The sequence below is a fragment of the Myxine glutinosa genome, chromosome 1 (genome assembly GCF_964187855.1).
Source record: "Myxine glutinosa chromosome 1, kmMyxGlut1.1, whole genome shotgun sequence".
Lineage (NCBI taxonomy): Eukaryota > Metazoa > Chordata > Myxini > Myxiniformes > Myxinidae > Myxine > Myxine glutinosa.
This window is the reverse complement of record NC_136261.1, coordinates 154,472,044-154,492,793: the sequence shown is the minus strand read 5'-3', so window position 1 is coordinate 154,492,793 and position 20,750 is coordinate 154,472,044. Positions and strand designations below refer to the sequence as shown.

Genomic DNA, 20,750 nt, shown 5'->3' with positions numbered 1-20,750 from the left:
AGGTGAACTTTGGTCCGCGGTCTGACGAGATGTCCGCCGGTGCACCGAAGCGGGCGACCCAGGTGGCGATGAGAGCCTGCGCCACGTCGGCGGTGATGGTGGAGACGAGGGGAACGGCCTCCGGCCACCTGGTGGTCCTGTCCACCATGGTGAGCAGGTGTGTGAACCCCCGTGACGGGGGAGGGGGCCCACCAGATCCACGTTGACGTGGTCGAAACGTCGTTCAGGCACGGTGAAAGCTGCCAGCGGGGCCTGGGTGTGTCGGTGGACCTTGGCCCGTTGGCAGGCTGTGCAGGTGCTGGTCCAATCGCGGACGTCCCGACGAAGGCCGTGCCAGACGAATCGCGCCGACACCAGCTTCTGGGAAGCTTTCCGGCCCGGGTGGGAAAGGCCGTGGAGGGAGGCGAAGATGCGGCGTTGCCAGGTGACGGGCACGATGGGGCGAGGCTGGCCTTGGGAGACGTCGCAGAGCAGGACAGTGTCCGCAAAGGGGATGTCGGCCAGGCGGAGGCCCGTGTCCGCCGCCCGGAGGGCTTGCACCATGGTGTCAGTGGTTTGGTCCGCCGCCATAAGCGCGAAGTCCACGCCCAGGTGGACCGCGTTCGCGCTGGCCCGGGAAAGACAGTCGGCCACGGCGTTGTTTTTGCCGGCGACGTGCCGGATGTCCGTGGTAAACTCCGACACGGCGGAGAGGTGGCGCTGTTGGCGGGCCGACCACGGCTCCATGACCTTGGCCATTGCGTAAACCAACGGCTTGTGGTCGACGAACACCGTGAAAGGTCGGCCCTCCAGGAGGTGGCGGAAATGGCGGACGGCCAGGTGTAGACCGAGGAGCTCACGGTCAAACGTGCTGTATTTGAGCTCGTTCGGCCGGAGCTGCCGGCTGAAAAAAGCGAGTGGCTGCCAAACCCCGTTCACCCATTGCTCATGTACGGCGCCCACCGCGTAGTCGGAGGCATCCGTGGTGATGGCGATGGGAGCGTTGAGCACCGGGTGAGCGAGCAGTGTTGCATCGGCGAGGGCCCGCTTTGAGCTTTGGAAGGCCGCGTCCATTGCTGCGGACCAGGCGATGTCGTGCTTGGCCGGCTTGCCCCGGAGGGCTTCGTAGAGGGGCCGCATGAGTTGAGCAGCGCGGGGCATGAAGCGGTGATAAAAATTCACCATTCCCAGGAATTCCTACAGGGCCTTTATGGTGCGGGGACGCGGGAACGTGGTGATGGCCTCGACCTTGGTTGGCAGCAGCACGGCCCCGTTCTTGGTGATGTGGTGGCCCAAAAAATCAACGGCCGTCGTGCTGAAGTGGCATTTGGCCGGGTTGACGATGAGGCCGTGCTCGCTGAGGCACCCGAACAGTGTTCGGAGGTGGAGGAGGTGCTCGGCCCGGGACGTGCTGGCGACGAGGATGTCGTCCAGGTAAACGAAAAGGAACGGCAGGTCACGCAGCACGCCGTCCATCAAGCGCTGGAACGCCTGAGCCACGTTCTTGAGACCAAATAGCATCCGTAAGAATTCGAATAAGCCGAACGGCGTGATGACTGCCGTTTTAGGGACATCGGCCGCCCTGACAGGTACCTGGTGATATCCCCGTATGAGATCAATTTTCGAAAAAATGACCCGTCCCGCCAGACGGGCGGAGAAGTCTTGGATGTGCGGGATCGGATACCTGTCGGGGGTGGTAGCGTCGTTAAGGCGGCGGTAGTCGCCACATGGGTGCCAGCCACCCCCTGGCTTTGGGACGATGTGTAGTGGCGAAGCCCATGCGCTATCAGAGCGCCGCACGATGCCGAGGTGTTCTAAAGCGTCGAACTCGGCTTTGGCCACGGCGAGCTTGGCTGGGTCGAGGCGGCGGGCTCTGGCGTAGACCGGCGGGCCCGTGGTTGGTATGTGGTGCTCGATCCCATGCCGTACTGCGACGGCCGAAATCGTCGGCCGCGTGAGGGCCGGGAACTCCGTGAGCAGGCGAGCAAACTCGTTCGCCGCCGGGAGGGCGCATGCCAGCTCGGTCGGTGCGGAGCTGCTCAATGTGCATACCAGGGAGCTGAAGGTTTCGGCGTTGATTAAACGACGCCGTTGGACATCCACCAGCAGTCCGTGTGCGCGGAGGAAGTCGGCGCCTAGCAGAGCCATGGGCACGTTTGCGGTTACAAACGTGATGTTGCGCGGGCCGAAGGTGCGGATGGCCGATCCGTTGGCCGCAACCAAGGAGGGGCCGCAAGCCGCGGACTGCCTGTCCTGGTCAGAGGCGGGTATGATGCTCAGTTGGGCGCCGGTGTCGCACAGGAAGCGCCGTCCGGACGCTTTATCCGTGATGAACAGTAATAGGCCATGGGGCATACCATTAAAATCCACTTTTTCGTGCAACAGGAATGGGGATTACTTGATTTATTCATGAAAATCAGCAAAATATTCGTTCCATTCGATATAATAATGTCCCCAATAAATATACCTGCACATTAAAATACAAATAAAGAAAGAATTTCGATAAAAAAATCAGGTTTAAAATTCGCGGACAAGGTTGTTCACGTGATAAATTCAGCGAATGAGCGCTCCAGATACGTCAGGTGCCGTAATTGGCCAATCACGCAGCTCATACTAAGCTCCGTTCGGTAGCTGACAAACCAAGATGGCGACGCCCATTGCTTCGGCAGTGACAGGAAAACCTGTTCAATTTTCGTCCAAATTTTGCGTGATGCATGTTGTCCATAAAACTAAAAGCAATTTCATTCAATTCAATGATAAAAACTGGGCCCGCTTTGTTGAATTTGCGAGTAAATGGTTGCTCTATGACTGTAAAGAACGCGATTTACTGGCCGACTGTGCGGTAAAGCTGGGGCTTGATTTTGCCGATACACAATCCTGCATTGAAGCCAAACCAGAAAATCCCAACATTGGCTACCATTATGATTGTTCACGTCGCTTTTGTGACATCAGTAAAGTGAACAGGCTGAAGGAGAAAAAGACCGAAACATCTACATCTCATGGTAAGTTAATATGATTATGTAGTAATTTTTTTAGTAAGCTTTAAGTTTAGCCAAAAGTTTCAATTGTTCTGCAAACATAGACATGATCATGATGATAGAATCTGATCGTGATGATAGAATTCACATTACATTGCCATATATCATGATCAAATAAATCATCATGCTTGATTCAAGCAAGTTAGTAACAAGTTCCGGAAGATTTGGAGTTGGCCTTAGAAGAGTAGTATCTTCAAATTCAATTGACAAATGTACAGCAGACTCAGCAAGTCATGCATGATGAAATGTACATTTTATGATTTTGTTTATCTATTTCAAGACTACAATTTATAATACAAATCGTACTATTGCAAGCATGCTCTTTTACTTTAGTAATAGTATCATGATATGTGGGGATATTGTGGTTTATGTCATCAGGCTCATGTCACACCTCATTACAGTTTTTAGGATCCACAAAGAATTAAGAATTAATTTTGTACATGTAGACTACACATTTTTACTAAATCGTACGGTAGGTACTTCTTACTGTCCTGTAAATGATGGTAATAAAAAGTATGTTTACCTTGTCGGAGAAGTTGTTAAAAAAACCATGATTTGATATTTGTTACTAAAAAAGACAGATGTTTGCAAAATTTTAAACTCTATAATTATAAACAATAAACACATGTTGAGTTTATTTTTATTTTGTATTTTTGTTTTGTTGTTTTTTTGCGCGGTGGTCATGGTCATTAATATTTTTACTAGCAAAGCGTGTACAAATGTATAACAAGGGATGCACCAATAGATTCTTGGGGGGGGGGGGGGGGGGGGGGACATGGAAGTTTTTTGAAGAAAAAAAACGTCACCTACTATTGAGGCAAAAAAGAAAATTTACTCACTGATCTGAGTAGAAAAACAACAACTGAATATCAATGAAATACATTAGATATGAAAAAACACTTTGCCGTCTTGGTGGCGGAAAAAAAACCCCACTTTGTTTTTAACAGTTCCCGAGAAATCCTTGAAGACGTCGGAGCTATCGACAATTTAAAAAAATAACATGTGGACTTTGTTCTAAACAGTTTCTCAAAAAATCCTGGAAGACGGCGGAGCTATCGCCAATTTTTTGTGCACAGTGTGCATGTATACTTTTAAAGCGCAGGTTCCCAGGTTCGAATCCTGGATGATCAGTGATTTTTTCACTGATTGTCATCTATGTGTGGTTGACATGTTTAAAATTAATTTATTCTTAAGTACAATCATTTTTTAAATGAAAGTCCTGTGTTCATGATTTCGACCTTATACCTGTGAATATAGTTAATAGTACAAATTTCTCAAACTTGAAAGCTGTAAATTGAACAATGATGTAAATTATAATGTAATGGATATCATAAACATATTTGATTGTCTCAATTATTTATGTCTGTCTGCCTTATCCTGGCATGTATACATTATGTATTGAACATGGAAACGAAGCAAAAGTAACAGTACTCTTAAACACTGTTAATCATGCAAGCATTTTCCATGACATGCGTAATGTATACATGTTGTACTGTTTTAAATAAATAAGTTGAAAATGAATCTTCTAAAAAGTAAAAGGAGTCAGCCGTCAACTGCCACTCATTGCCATTCTTCAAATCAAAGAAGATGAACTGATCATAGAAGGTAGAAGTGAGAAGTTAATTTAAAAAAAGTAAAATAAAAATGATTTATTTGCGGCACAACATGTGTTTCAGCTGCGGCGGACCATATTTTCAGATTGGATTCATTTTCAACTTATCGCTATGACTATCTAGATACAAAAATATCATGTTTATTGGTGTATTTTAGTGAAAAGGAGGTCTAGAAACAATATCACAATCAATTTTTTTCATTTTACTCCTCAAACTATCCAGAAATAAAAGAAAATGCAGTAACGTATAGTTGATGAATATATATTTACTTGCATTTTCATCAAGTGCGCGTTAAAAATTAATGAGCACCCCTGGTGTCTGGGGACATGGTGTTTCTTGTTCAGGAGCACATCCCCAACCCATCTATAGCAATTTTAAGTAATCCCCTGCGTTGTTGCACGAAATTGTCAAATTGAGCACATTTTAGCCCTATGCCCCATGGCCTATAAGTTGCCCGTGTGGCCGGCGCTCATGGCTGGTAATGAACGCCGGCCCGGCCGTTTCCCGGCCTGCTGAAGGTGCACGGGGGTCGGCATGTCCGGGCCTTCTGTCTGAATCTGGCATGATAGTAACACCACGCTTGGTCAGGTGGAGGCCCCGGTCGTCGTGCTGGAGGTGGTCGGCTCGGTGTCGCGGCCGCCAATTGCGTCGGCAGTTCGGTCGTCGACCGTGCCGGGTGCTCGGGCGCCATGGGTGTTGCGTCGGACGGCGGTGGGCCCCAGGTCGCTGCTGCGATGCGCTGGCCTGCGGCGGAGATCTTGTCGGCTTCCCTGGCAAGGGCACGGGGATCCGTGATCGTCGTGCTTGCCAGGGCGAGGCGTACCGGGCTCGGCAGCTGACGGAGGAACAGCTCCCGGAACAGGAATGCTGGAGAGTGCTCGCCGAGCAGCGAAAGCATGTAGTCCATTCGCTCGGAAGGGCGCGTGTCGCCGCGCTCGGGCAGGTCGAGCAGGTGCCGTGCGCGTTCCGCCGATGGGAGGGCGAAAGCGTCGAGGAGAAGCTTTTTAATTGCGCCGTATTTGTCAGCGGCTGGCGGGCTCTCGAGGAGGCTCAGGGCGCGGGCCGCGGTGGCTGAACCGAGCGCTGCTACCACATGGTGGAAGCGGGTGTCGTCGGCCGTGATGCCTCGCAGGGCGAACAGGGAGTCCGCCTGTGTGAACCAAACCGCCGCGTGAGCCTCCCAGAAGGTAGGCAGTTTAAGGGCCACTGCCGTGTCCATGTCGGTAGGTCACCAATGAAGGAGCTCGGGCTCCCACGTCGATCGGAAGAATGGACGTGACAAAAAGCTGGAATTCGTCCGAGTTGCTTTATTCAAACAAAACACTCAGGTACTCTGAAAAGCCCGTTTATCGGGCAGCAATATATATACACACATTATCCCGGAGCGTTTGCCCAGGAAAGGCGAGAGGGGGCGTGGCCGAGCCTCCTGGCTGGGGCCTGGCAAGTTGAGGGCGAGCCTGCCCGGGCGGGCGTCCCGACCGAGGCCTGGCAAGTTGAGCGCGGGCCTGCCCGGGCGTCCTGGACGAGCCCGGCATGGTGATCGCTCCGCGTCCTTGATAGGTGCAAGGCGATTGTGAAAACCCAGCGGTAGCCGCTACACAACCACTGTTGAGATATTCGGCCTTAATTTACAATAACATTAATTCACATGTTCACGTGGCCACATCCTCCATTCTTGCAAGTGGATCCAATATTTGTAGCTCTCAGTCGGAAGTCAAATTTCAATTTCCGTAATCATTCAATTGACTCCAGTCTGACGTCCATGACATTTCCCAGATTTTGAATTCAGCAGAGGTCTGAACTACAACCTCAAGAGATGACCGTTTATTTTGGCATGGAATACCGAAAAATAAAAAGCATGATATCTCATGCCCAGTGGGTGACACTGACTTGTCTGTGAGTGGAATCTGTTGGATTTGCAGACCCGGATCCAGATTTCAATCCGGATTTGCTCGACTGGCTCATGGTAACCCTGTTCTTGTTTGCTGAAGAATCTCTTCATTATTGACACCTTTCATCTGATTTGCCATAATTCCACTAACCCATTCATCTGCAAACTGCTTTTGGACTTGCTCTGCAAACTGCAATTTCTCTGCAATTTCTTCAGGCAGCAAAAAGAATGATGGAGCAACTTCTATCAATATGTTGGCTTTGCATATCCAAAGAATGAAGGGGTACTTATCAAGCTACTTTCAAAATAAAAATAAATGGCTTTAAAAAAAATTATTATGTCAGATTTGTTTTTCCCCCAGATGTTGGACGCATTTACCTGGATCATCTGCATTCACATAGTTGTTAAAATGGAAATATGGGACTGTGTGGTCTCATTGCACATGATAACCCATGAGGTCAGTTCTCTTATTAACCCTTCAAAGGATAAACTACTGTGCAATATAGCTGGGAGTGGGGGAGGGAGGCCTCTCTTTAGCAATTTTCTTAGCTGGGGGAGTCCACCATCCCCTTACCCCAACCCTGTATTCACTACCCTGTATAAACTTCAAATCACATCTTCTGCATAATTCCCTCCTAGGTGGGGCATGCTGGTGGGTGCACCACGGGCTAACACCACCCAGCGATTGATCGTTGAAGGCGGAGCGGTCTATCTTTGCACTTGGCCCACCAGGGATTGCAAGCCCTTGGTCTTCGACAACACTGGCATGTAGTGTTTTGTGTGTTGGATTCCTTATGCTGTGTCAAGCTGTTTGTAAAAAAAAACTTGTGCTGATTTGCTAGAAAATTATTCCGTGTTCAAAACATATAGGCCATACTCTTGCTTGATGCAACGTGTGATTGTGACTGGTTCTTCCTTGATTCCATGTGACTGGTTCTGTCACGGTATTATAATCTCAAGAGCATCACAAATCTTCGCTTACTTTTTATTATTTATTTACTTCATTATCTCCACCACTGAAGGTGGATGGGGATTATATTTTCACCCCTGTCTGTCTGTCTGTTTGTCTGTGAACAAGATATCTCAAAAGGTTGTCGATGGATTTGGATGAAATTTGGCAGAGAGATCGTGTGTGTGACAAGGAAGAAATGTTTAGATTTTGGTGAAGATTCGAATCTGGATCTGGATCTGAGAATTTTTAAGTGATTCTTCACCATTGTGAGAAATGGCTAAAAACGATACATACCAGGATATCTCAAAAAGTTATGGACGGATTTGGACGAAACCTGGTGGAGAGGTTCGGTGTGTGACAAGGCCAAATTGATTCGAATTTGGTGAAGATCTGAATATTTATTCGGATACGAGAATTATTTGATTTTTAAGTGATTCTTCACCATTGAGAGATCGGACGAAAACCGATTATATAACATGATATATAACATGATATAAAAATACATGATATATAAAAACGTTATGGACGAGTTTTGACTAAACTAGGTGGACGAGTTGGTAAGGTGACAAGAACAAGCCGATTAGATTTTGGTTCAGGTCCGAATCCAGATCCGGCCCATCAGTGGGATACAAAACATAAATGTTCAGCCTGGCGGAGGTATACTCTCTACCGAATGCTGTGCTAGTTTTGTCTTTGTTGTTCCATCTTTTAAAATAACATAACCATGTGGCTTTCAAATCAGGAAGTTAAGCACACCAATGTTGGGTATCAAAAAATATCCTGAAGTGTCTCGCTCAAAAGGAATAGTCCATTGTGTGCCAGTAATCTTGTTGCAATTTCCTTCTTGGTAATCAGATGGCATCTGTAAGTTAACAGTGAGAGATGTGGACGTTGAGTTATATTAAATTAATGGTATCAGAACACGTTAGTACGTATACATATGATTAGCAAATTGTAGATATCGTACATCAAAGCATGAATGGACAAATTGCCTTCTGCATTGTGAACGCTTCCTTGAGTCTGTTTTATACAAGTTTTTATTTATATAAACAACATTTATGTCTGAACATGGTGACACTAACTAAATGTGTCACATACAGTATTTATAATGTGTTCTGAGATGGTGAGGCAACATTTAAATGACTTTGTGAGCAGGTTAAGGATGTTTTGCTTCATGCTGGTGAGCATTTGCCATGTATTGGCGAACAGGTGACCGGGTCATGAACATATCCAACGTACGTCGCAAGGTTGACTACAAGTCTCAGCAGTGGTTTGGTGCCAGCCTTCGCAGCTACAAATCGGTTGTTGTGGTGAGTTTTTCTTCTCCTGATCACAGAGTCATGTGAGTAGGTGTTGTTATTGATTGAAGCTCATAGATATGACATTAAAACTCAAATTAAGCTGTTTATTCGTGCTTTGTGCACTTTTGTTTGACATATCTGAGTTCTGTTAGCATATTAGCCTTATGTGCCTGCACTCTCAAGAAACTAGACATGGCCAAACAAGCAACCTCTAGGTAAATGAATAGGCAGTGGAAGAGTCGAATGATTGGATTATAATTTTTTTTTAATTTGGTGTGGAACTTATTCTTACTTTCCATCCGGCTTGCTTTTTCTCTTTCCTCCTTTGACTTCTTCCCTCACCCCCAATTTAATCATAAGGCCAGATAAAAAAAAGAGTTGGTGATCGTCCCCGCCAGACCCTACGAAACACACCCGACCCGAAACTTTTTGTATTTTTTATTTTGAAAAAAATCATTAAAAACGATCTTTTCACATACAAATTTGGCGCCGTTCTGCACCGCATGCGCAGTGCGTGCTGCGCAGAGCGTCGCAAGTGCCTCGGGCAACTTCACCCATTTTACGTTGGCCATTCATGGCGGCCATTGTGTGAGATTTTTCCCGCTGAAATCTGTATTGATTCGTGCTAGAATCGGCTTGAAATGCCTATTGTGATCGCATCAATAGCCCGTGAGGGCTCTTCCAAGACGGTGAAGGACTGGTTTGCGTGCAATATCGAGTTGGATGTTACAATCTCGGACTTCTATGCAGAGTTCTCAGACGGCAAGTATGATGGGGATAGGGAGCCATTGCCTGACGATACACGCGGTACTTTTGTCAAAGTATTCGCCGGCCCCAGTAAAACCGACATGACGAAAGTTACACCAGCTTGCAAAGTTTCTGATGTGACAAAGACTCTTGGCTCATTTCTCAAATTTGTGTTGGCTGCAGACACGGCCACGGATCACAGGATGAAACCCGATGAATGAAGAAATAAAATCATTTTGAGGAGAAAGGAGTCTTTATTTCATATTTTTCCATGTCAACAAAACTCAATGGAAAGTAGGAAAAAAATATTAAAAATAAAAATAAAAACCTCCCTCCTTACCCGAACTTTTGAGAAAAAAGGCCGCTCAACAACTTTTTATTTTTATGTGGCCTAAAGTAGCCTGTTATAATGTTATAATGTTATAAAAGATCTGTCAGTGAAGCAATGGGAGGCATGTCTAGTGTTTTTAACCCTTTGAGTACGGATGACGTCCAGTGCCGCAACCCGCGAAAAAGTTTTGTGTACGGATGACGTCACTACACGTCATCGACTATACCTATAAATAGATCGACAGTACGTGGTTGCATTCCCGTACCAACATGCCAAATTAATCCCGTTTTATCAAATTTATCGAGGTTCGAGAATTTTTTAAAAATTTGTTTAGGTTGCAGGGGATCCCGGGATTATCAAAAAAAAAAAACCCGTACTCAAATGGTTAAAAGCGGATACTTGTATGCTGAAGAGTTATCTCAATATTGTGGTTGCAGAAATTAATTTTCTGTGTTCTCCTGTGATCATGTAGCTGATTTATTGAACGGCAAATGTGTCCAATTGTCCTCTATTTCTGGACATTCGCTTTTGAATGAGCTGAGCTATTCTTGCCTTTCAAAATTTCTGAACACAAGACCTGACAATGGCCTTCCATTTGGCTCATTCAGATGTTGATGATAAAGTATAGATCCTGATGCCAGCATAATAGAGATCCAGGGCATCCATGTAATCTCTACACTGAAAGTGCTTACCCTAAGACAATACACGACTTTCAAATGACTTATGAATGCTAAATGAGGCCTTTTGCACATGTGCAGTGTGTGTTTAAACTGACTCAGTTACTCTTGCCACGCACTTTTAACCTGCCATTGCTAGCGCAACATCCTTCATTCAAGTCGTCTTTTAAACACAATTTGCAGCATTTAGATGAAAGAGTGGCAATTTTGAAATGGTTAACCATAATTGTTCTGTTTGTTATTGGTTGTTGTTTGGATACAAATTGTTTGTATGAAAATTGGACTCACGGAAATACAGTATAGCAAATACGAGAAATATCCGTGGATGAGAGGAGTTAGGTTCATACAATTTCCTGCAAGTAGCTAGCAGCAGCCGTGGTTATAACACACATACACACACACACACACAAACAGACGCTTCTCCTTTCACCAATACTTGAAAAAATTATGTATAATTTCTCTTGTGGCACTGGAACCTGTGCATCGACAAGCCCCAGATAGCTTCCCACAAAGCATAAAGGTTTTGGTAGAACGCCCATCTATGAACCTTCAGGCTTTTCACGGGTCCACAGGTTAAGAGTTCTGTGCATGCCCGTCCGAGCATTCTGGGGTAGATTACGTCATTTACAAAAGTGCCATATTCGTTGTATAACATCTGCTTGGAGTAAAATCTCCAGTGTAAAATCTGCGGTGTAAAAAATCTCCCCCCCCCCCCCCCCCAGCCCTCTCCCTTCCACAGATCTCCCGATGTCCCTGTTCTCCACTGTTGTGCTTGTGTGCTTCCCTCTCTCTCCCCATCTTGTCTCCCCCTCCCTTTATTGTTTTATGTGTCCGTTTATATTTTTTGTGTTGTATGTGCTAATGTGTGTTCAATGTGCTAGCTCTTACATGAGCCTCGATGTTGTATACAAAAAAATAAAAAAATAAAATAAGGACCCAAAACACTCTGAGGACCCCAAAGAACCCAAGGACCCTAAATACCCTCCCAAAGGACCCAGAGGAACCAAAAGACCCCAAAGACCAAAAAGACCTAAAATACATTGAAGACCCTGAAGACCCAAAAGACCCTTGAAGGGGAACCCAAATGCAATTTTTCTGAAAAAAAAACCATTGGCATCATTAATCACGGTCTAATGTGAAGGGAATTTTTTTATATTTGCCAATCAGTGTCGAAAAAACCCTAGACTGTCGATTTTCGAGTTTGCCAGTGACGTCATATTGCGAACTCACTGTGATCCTGCCGGCGATGGTACATAGAGAAATGGTACATAGAGAAACGGTGCATTGCGATCTCGGATTCCGGTACTGATTGGGGATGATGAAAGGGGGTGGAGGGGGCGTATGGGGTGGTCGTGAGTATTGGTATTGTTAGCTAGGGTGATGGTTGATGGGGGGTTGTGAGGGGATGGTGGAGGGGGGGGGGGGAGGGTCATGGGTATTGTTAGCTAGGTTGATGGGGGATTGTGAGGGGATGGTGTGAGGGGGGGGGGGGGACATGGGTATTGTTAGCTAGGTTGATGGCGGTTGATGGGGGATTGTGATGGGATGGTGGAGGGGGGGGGGGGGGGGTCATGGTTATTGTTAGCTAGGTTGACGGTTGATGGGATATTGTGAGGGGATGGTGTGAGGATAGGAGGGTAGGAGTGTGGGGTTGGTCGTGGGTATTGTTAGCTCGGGTGATAGTTGATGTGGGAATGTGAGGGGATGGGGGAGGGGAGGTAAGGTCATCGTGGTTATTGTTAGCTCGGGTGACTGTTGATGGTTGATTGTGAGGGGATGGTGGAAGGGAGGGTTGTGTGGGGTTGTCATGGGTATTGTTAGCTTGGGTGAAGGTTTAAGTAGGATTGTGAGGGAATGGTGGAGGTGGGGGGGGGGAGGGGTGGGGGAAGAGGGGTGTGTGGGTTGGTCATTGGTATTGTTAGCTCAGGTGATGGTTGATGTATTTTTTTCTGGAAAATTGAGATGCCTCAAAAACTAAGGCCACCTAAGTTGAACAGAAATCGGCAAGAGCAATATTTTCAAAGGAAATCAGCAAGAAATCCAAGTCAAAGTTAGTTGTGTCAGCAGAAAATATCTGATGGCAGAAACATGTGTTGCTCGCTTCGAACAAGATTGCCCGTAGGGTCGCCCATAGGGCGCGTATTCTGCTCGTGTGTATTATGATGCAAAGATGAACTGTTTAGATTTTAGGTTCAAGGGGTCAAAGGATTTCAATCAAATTTTTAACAAATATTTTTCATCATACAGATTTTTAACAAAGGGATTTTTAACAAACCTGGTAGAAATGTGTAATATGATGCAAAGATGAAAGATAAGATTCTGAGGTCAAAGGTCATATTACTTCTAGCTGAAAGTAGCAGATTTTCTTTACCGCGATAACTTGTGAACCGCTAAACTGATTTTGACCAAACTTGGCATAACTATGGACTGTAATACGAAGATGAACTGATTAAATTTTTGGTTTAAATGGTCAAATGACTAAAGGCATGTACCCTTTAATTGAAAATCCTAGTAATTGCAATAACTTATGAATCACTCAAGAGATTTCAACCATACTTGACATGCGTATGACTAATACAAAGAGGAACCAATTTGATTTGAAATTGAACAGGTCAAAGGACGTGGAGAAAAAAAAAATGGTTCAAAATATTTTTTTTTGAAAAAAATTTTGAAAAAAATTTGAAAAGCCTTTTGAAAATAATTTTGAAGAGCATAACTTGAGTTAGAGGCATGTGATGTTGTCTCTCTACTTACCTGGCTTTTCTCTCTCTCTCTCTCTCTCTCTCTCTGCTGCTCTCTCTCTCTGCTGCCCTCTCTCCCTCTCAAGGAACCTTTAAGTTTTCATATTACCTTTAATTGAGGTCAAACGTTAGTGATTTGACATGTAATAGGGGTGGAGGCAAATTCCATCGACGCATTGGCATCAAATTCTACTTTCTAGTTTTCATGATTATTCGATGCATAAACAGGGCTCTCGCTCTTATGCACCACATGGTTTGAGTCACTTCAATATTCCTATTAGTGTATAATTCCTCTTGGATTTGTTAAAGCTTTCCTTTAATCCTAGTGTATTGTCCGTGTTAGGCCTGTGCACCGCTGTACCACTGGCGCACTCTGAAAGCTGTGGAGGAAAAGGATCCAGTTGGGACGTGCTACCTTGCCTACAACAACTTCTCTAAAATTGCAGAATATTCACCTTGCCGGAACAGTTAGTCAACCTTGCACTTTTTCATTTCATCATTGCCATCTTCACTGTAATCATTTTCACTGTTTATTATGAGAATCTTAAGATTCATTACATTCGCTTACGTAAACCATTTGAAGTTAAAGCGCGGCGTTACGCGCGCTGCTTGTGAGCAAGGAGGAAGCGGACAAGCGGTAACATATAAACGTCTTTATTGTAAGACTACACTGTAACACTGAACTCCTCCGGGCTGGTCGCCCGGTGTATCTCATGAGGCCACGCCTACCCCTCGGGCATGGCCACCGCCCACTTCGTGCGTGGAATGATGTCACCACGCCAGTGGGCTTTTGTGTCCGCCACACGCGCCCCCCCAGAATTCCCGCGCACCTGGAGGGCCAGTTTGCGGGGCAGACGAATGACCCGGCCGAAGCGCCCCCTGGCGATCGGCGGCGTCCGGGGTGCAGGGATACCAGGTGGGATGCCCCTGGCTGCCCCTGGGATGGGTGCAGGACCGGGGGGCGCCGTGGCGGCGGGGCTGGGCGGTGCCGGGGGTCCGCCCGCAGGAGGGCGGCCCCGACGTGGGGGTCGGGCCACTGGCGGTGGATGGTCCACATCGAGGTGGGCCGGCTTGAGGCGGTCTATCGAAACGCGGTCAGGAGTACCGCCGATGTCCAGGGTGAAGTGCTTCGCCCCGGTCTCCAGCACGCGGAAAGGCCCGTCGTACGGGGGCCGCAGTGGTGTCCGATGGGCATCGTGGCGGACGAAGACGTACTCCGCCGTGCGAAGCTCCGGGGCGACGTGCGTCGGTGGGTGCCCGTGGCATGCCGTTGGCACCGGGGCGAACCTCTGGGCGGTCTCTTGCAGAGCGGAGCGCTGCTGTGCCGCGGACCATGGTGCCGTGGAGTCGGGGAGGAACTCGCCCGGCACCCGCAGCGGTTGCCCGAAGACCAACTCCGCCGCGGATGCGCGCAGGTCCTCCTTGGGCGCTGTCCGGAGGCCCAGCAGGACCCAGGGGAGCCTGTCGACCCAGCCGCCATCGCGGAGGGTGGCCCGGAGCGCGGCCTTCAATGAGCGGTGAAATCGCTCACACAGGCCGTTAGCCTGGGGGTGGTAGGCCGTGGTTCGGTGCAGCCGGACCCCGAGCCCCTGCGCAACCGCCCCCCAGAGCTCCGAGGTGAACTGGGGGCCGCGGTCGGATGAGATGTCTGAGGGGGCGCCGAACCGGGCGACCCAGGTGGCGATGAAAGCCTGCGCGACATCGGCCGCCGTTGTCGACGCCAAGGGCACGGCCTCCGGCCACCGGGTGGTGCGGTCCACCATGGTGAGGATGTAGGTGAAACCCCGCGAGGGGGGCAGAGGTCCCACCAGGTCCACGTGGACGTGGTCAAACCGGCGTTCCGGCACCGTGAACGGGGCCAACGGGGCCTGGGTGTGCCGGTGCACCTTGGCGCGCTGGCACGCGAGGCACGTCCTGGCCCAGCCGCGGACGGCCTTCCGGAGGCCATGCCAGACGAACTTGTCGGCGATCAGCCTTTGGGAGGCCCTCGCACCCGGGTGGGACAGGCCGTGGATGGCGTCAAACACCTGGCGCTGCCAGCCCGCGGGCACAATGGGGCGAGGACGCCCGAGGGAGACGTCGCACAAGAGGGCCGCGCCCGCGCCGTAGAACGGCACCTCGGTGACGCGGAGGCCCGTGACGGCGGTCCGCAAGGCCTGGACGTCGGGGTCAGCGGCCTGGTCCGCTGCCATCCGGGCATAGTCGATGCCGAGGTGGACTGCGTGGGCGACGGCCCGGGAAAGGCAATCCGCAACCGGGTTGTCCTTCCCCGCGACGTGCTGGATGTCCGTCGTGTACTCGGACACGGCCGAGAGGTGACGCTGCTGCCGGGCCGACCACGGCTCGGTGACCTTGCCCATCGCGAAGATCAGCGGCTTGTGGTCGACGAAGGCAGTGAACGCCCGGCCCTTGAGCAGATGGCGGAAGTGCCTGACCGCCAAGTGAAGTCCGAGCAACTCGCGGTCGAAGGTACTGTAACGGCGTTCGGGCGGGCGAAGCTGCCGGCTAAAGAACGCCAGCGGTTGCCAAGCTCCACGCACCCATTGCTCGTGCACCGCGCCCACCGCGTAGTCCGAGGTATCGGTGGTGAGGGCGATCGGTGCATCGGGCGCCGGGTGCGCGAGCATGGTGGCGTTAGCCAAAGCGAGCTTCGCGCCCGTGAACGCCGTGTCCATCTGCTCGGTCCAGGTAACGTCGCCTTTGCCCGGCTTACCTCGGAGAGCTTCGTGCAGGGGGCGCAGGAGCTGGGCGATACGGGGCAGGAACCGATGGTAAAAGTTCACCATGCCCAGGAACTCCTGCAGCCCTCTGACCGTGCGGGGGCGCGGAAACCCCTTCACCGCCTCCACCTTGGCCGGCAGGGGGACGGCTCCGTGCCTGGTGACACGGTGCCCCAGAAAATCGATAGTGGCGGCGCCGAACCGGCATTTTGCGGGGTTCACAATCAGGCCATGCTGGCCCAGGCGTTCGAAGAGCGTGCGGAGGTGGCGTAGGTGCTCTTCGCGGGACGCGCTGGCGACGAGGATATCGTCCAGGTAGACGTAGACAAAATCCAAGTCGCGCAGGACGCTGTCCATCAGTCGCTGGAACGCCTGAGCCGCATTCTTCAGACCGAAGGGCATGCACAGGAACTCGAAGAGTCCGAATGGCGTGATGACCGCCGTCTTCGGGACGTCCTCCGGCCTGACGGGGACCTGATGGTAGCCGCGTATGAGGTCCACCTTCGAGAAGAAGGACCTGCCCGCCAAACGGGCGGAAAAGTCCTGAATGTGGGGGACGGGGTAGCGGTCGGGAGTCGTGGCGTCATTGAGACGGCGATAGTCCCCGCACGGTCGCCATCCCCTGCCGGGCTTCGGCACGATGTGCAGCGGCGACGCCCAAGCGCTCTCTGAGCGCTGAACGATGCCGAGTCGCTCCAGGGTAGCGAACTCCGCTTTTGCCACCGCCAGCTTCGTCGGCTCGAGGCGGCGTGCCCGGGCGTAGACCGGTGGCCCGACGGTGGGGATGTGATGGGCCACCCCGTGCTTGACGGCCCCCGCCGAGAAGGTGGGCCGCGTGAGGGCCGGGAAGCCGGCGAGGAGGCGGATGAATGCGTCCGCTGCCGGAAGCGTACAGACCAACGTGGCCGGAACCGAATCGTTCGGCAAGCCGCTTGGCAAGCCGCTCGTTGAGCTGGGCAACGCACATGCGAGCGAGCTGAACGTCTCGGCCTGGACAAGCCGTCTGCGCTTGACGTCGACCAGGAGCCCATTAGCGCACAGGAAGTCCGCGCCAAGCAGTGCCATGGGCACGTCGGCGGTGACGAACGTCCATCGGAAAACCTGCCCTCCAAACCGCAGAGAGAGGCAGCGTTTTCCGTACGTACGGATGGGCGTCCCGTTCGCGGCAAGCAGCGCGGGGCCCCCACCCGCGGCGTGCTTGTCTGACGTGCCGGCGGGAATGACACTCACCTGTGCTCCCGTGTCGCACAGGTAACGGCGCCCGGAGAAGGTGTCCGTTATGAACAGCAGGCTGCTCGAACGGCCGGCGCTCATCGCCACAATTGAGCGCCGGCCCGGGCGTTTCCCAACCCGTTGAAGGAGCACGGCGGATGACACCGCCGAGCTTCGTGGCCGAACTTGGCGTGGAACCAGCACCAGGTGGTGGAGCTGGAGGAGCCCGGCTGGCTCCGCCAGGCCGGTGGAGTCGACGGGTTTCCCCACGGTGGCGGTTTTCGCCGCGGCGGTGGGCGGGGCGTGGCGGCGTTCACGAGGTGCGTATCAGCATGCTGCTGAACCACAGCGTGCTGTAGAAGATGATGCTGTGGAACATCAGCGTGCTGTAGAAGATGATGCTGTGGAACATCAGCGTGCTGTAGAAGATGATGCTGTGGAACATCAGCGTGCTGTAGAAGATGATGCTGTGGAACATCAGCGTCGAAGGCCGTGACGGCCACGCCAACGCTCGCCCGCGTGTCCGAAGCGGCGAAGTACTTGTCCGCCTCGGCCGCCAATGCTCGGGGTTCCGTTAGCCCGGTCCCGGCCAACGCGAGGCGAACCTGCGCTGGAAGTTGGCGACGGAAAAGCGCCCGGAATAGCGAACCGGGGGCTTCGTCGCCCAACAGTGACAGCATATGGTCCATTCGGACCGACGGGCGCGTCTCACCGAGCTCGGGGAGATCCAGGAGGCGATCGGCCCATGCGTCGTCCGTGAGGCCGAACGTGGCTAGGAGTAGCCGCTTGAGTGCCTCGTACTTGTGGCCGTCCGGTGGGTGGCGAAGGACGGACACAACTCGAGCGGCCGTGCCGGGCCCAAGGGAGGCGACGACATGGCAGTAGCGCAGGTCGTCGTTGGTGAGGCGCCGAAGCTGAAATTGGGCTTTGGCCTGGACGAACCAGACTTCGGCCTGAGCCTCCCAATATTCCGGAAGTTTGACAAAGGCGGCCATGGCGATGGCGTCGCGTGTGGAAGGATCGCTCCGGCAGATCCAACGTTGAGGGTCACCAGTAATGCGCGGCGTTACGCGCGCTGCTTGTGAGCAAGGAGGAAGCGGACAAGCGGTAACATATAAACGTCTTTATTGTAAGACTACACTGTAACACTGAACTCCTCCGGGCTGCTCGCCCGATGTATCTCATGAGGCCACGCCTACCCCTCGGGCGTGGCCACCGCCCACTTCGTGCGTGGAATGATGTCACCACGCCAGTGGGCTTTTGTGTCCGCCACAAAGTGATGATTGAATTCAATAGCATTGTGAATTACTTTTCCAATAATATTGTCAGTAAATGTTTGGCGCATTCTCTAGGACCAATAAATGAAGCATCTTCGATCAGGATTATATTATGTGATGTGAAAGAAATAGGAAGGTGATATTTTAATATGATGTTATGTGTTTTGGCTCATTAGGTGGTGGAGATCCACATGGCCAGGGCTTCTGTCAAGGAGGTTTCAGTGTGGACCTCACCAAGGTGAGGTTCTTCAGCAGGCCCCCACCACACATGCCATCTGATTCCACAAACATGCAAAATGAGACCACGTACAAAAACTGGTCATTTTCCAGTGCTAATATCAATAGTCCTGGTGTGTATACAAACATGGTGCTGTATAAAGCATGGCAAGAGTTTGGCAAATGTCAGCCAAGTGTGATTTGGTTATGCTGTTTGTATGACCATATTCCATCTTGGCCTTTCACCAGTTGATCTGTAGAGCCTTGAAAATACATTAGGGTTTTCTTCAAAAATAAATGTCAAATGGAGTTGCCCCACCCGCCCACTCCGACTCTTGCCACCCCTCCCCCACCCTCGGCTTCCCCATCACTTGGTCAGTAATTAAAATTTAGTTTATGAAGAAGTTAACACTTGTACCAAGAGGAAAATTAAACGAGCTTCCCCTTCATAATTCACTTCTGATTTACTCGCTTAAGGTTAAATTTCATTCAATTCCCTCATCGCGAGTAAATCAGGAATGAAGCAAGTCATTTAATTGACTTGTTTAATTCTTATATTAACTTAATAATTAATAAATAATTAAATAAATAACGTAATAAATAATTACATAATTTAACTTAATTAACTTACTTATTTAAGTCATTCATTTAATTCAATGCATTGTGCCTGGTATATGCCTGGTGTTGGCTTAGCGGTTAGGGTGCCGGCTTGGGATACCTAGGATCCTGGGTTCGAATCCCGGTCGATCGCTGAATTAACGCCAGGGGGGTTGACTCAGCCTGTCATCCTTCCGAGGTCGGCAAATTGAGTACCAGCTTGCTGGGATGAATGATCCCGGTGTGTACCCTGGCTTAGAATAGGTACACCATATCCCTGCGCATCGTAAGAGGCGAACCAAGGGTTGGCGTCAGGAAGGAGCATCCGGCCATAAAAACATTGCCTCAAACAGGGAACCATGATTGTCATGGGGCCCGCAACGCTAACCCCCGCTCTAGTGGGGAAAATAGCCTTAAAAACGATCATTCATTTAATTCAAGGCAAACTGGTGGTTCAACATGATTTTGTAAATACCAATACAATAAATTGATTAGAAGGAGACCACATCATTAACGTAAGCACTAACACCTTTAGACACTCGTAATCAGCTGCTAGTGGTGTTTTCAGCATTATATCATCAACTTCCTGGTTATAGCACAAACACCTGGTTTCAACATTAACAGATTGAAAAGGAATCCTCACCACATCCTTATAAAGCATATCATAAAGTTTTGTTTTCTGTGAGACTGGTTATCTTTGCAGTTATTGCTAAAACTTATTTAAGCAGATAAATTTCCTCACCATACTTCATCAGAGCACACGACGTTCATGGGGGTGTGGGGAGTAAAATGCATCGCATGGAACAAGTACATGCACGCCTGCCAATAACGAGTACCAGATAACTGGTTTGACAGAGAGGAGTGGTGACCCCCGTCTATTTCACACACTTATCCGTGTGTACCAGCCATAGAAAGTGTTATGGCCTGAAGCACACCAGACCAAGCCTTCAACCACACGGTCTTTATTTATTATCACACGAAAATCTCTTCCTACACATAAAACAAAGAAGGGAGAAGAGAGGGAAAAACCCGAATAGGCAGGTCCAAGAGTAGGCCGGTCCAAGGGTAGGCCGGTCCAAGGGTAGGCCGGTCCAAGGGTGGGCCGGTCCAAGGGTGGGCCGGTCCAAGGGTGGGCCGGTCCAAGGGTGGGCGGGTCCAAGGGTGGGCCGGTCCAAGGGTGGGCCGGTCCAAGGGTGGGCCGGTCCAAGGGTGGGCCGGTCCAAGGGTAGGTCGGTCCAAGAGTAGGCCGGGCAGCAGGCCCCGGAGTAGAACCCCAAGGCAGGCCCAACAGGAGGCCCCCAGGGCAGTCCCAGTGGTAGGCCCCAGTGCAGGCCCAGCACTAGAGGGTAGGAGTAGGCAAGTTCACGAGTAGGCCCCAAGGCAGGCCCAGTGGTAGGCCCCAGTGCAGGCCCAGCACAAGAGGGTAGGAGTAGGCAAGTTCACGAATAGGCCCCAAGG

At 50.4% G+C, this 20,750-nt stretch overlaps 1 protein-coding gene across 2 annotated transcripts in view; it reads left to right on the top strand.

Annotated features, from left to right (window-relative positions):
* LOC137430004 (integrin alpha-8) overlaps window positions 1-20,750 on the top strand; it is a 117,374-nt gene that overhangs the window by 11,242 nt on the left and 85,382 nt on the right. For both annotated transcript variants that reach the window (XM_068120466.2, XM_068120457.2), the window contains exons 2-5: window positions 7,161-7,285; window positions 8,683-8,783; window positions 13,614-13,737; window positions 18,656-18,717. In XM_068120466.2, coding sequence (XP_067976567.2) covers window positions 7,161-7,285; window positions 8,683-8,783; window positions 13,614-13,737; window positions 18,656-18,717 — 412 coding nt within the window. The remainder of the gene's footprint in view (window positions 1-7,160; window positions 7,286-8,682; window positions 8,784-13,613; window positions 13,738-18,655; window positions 18,718-20,750) is intronic.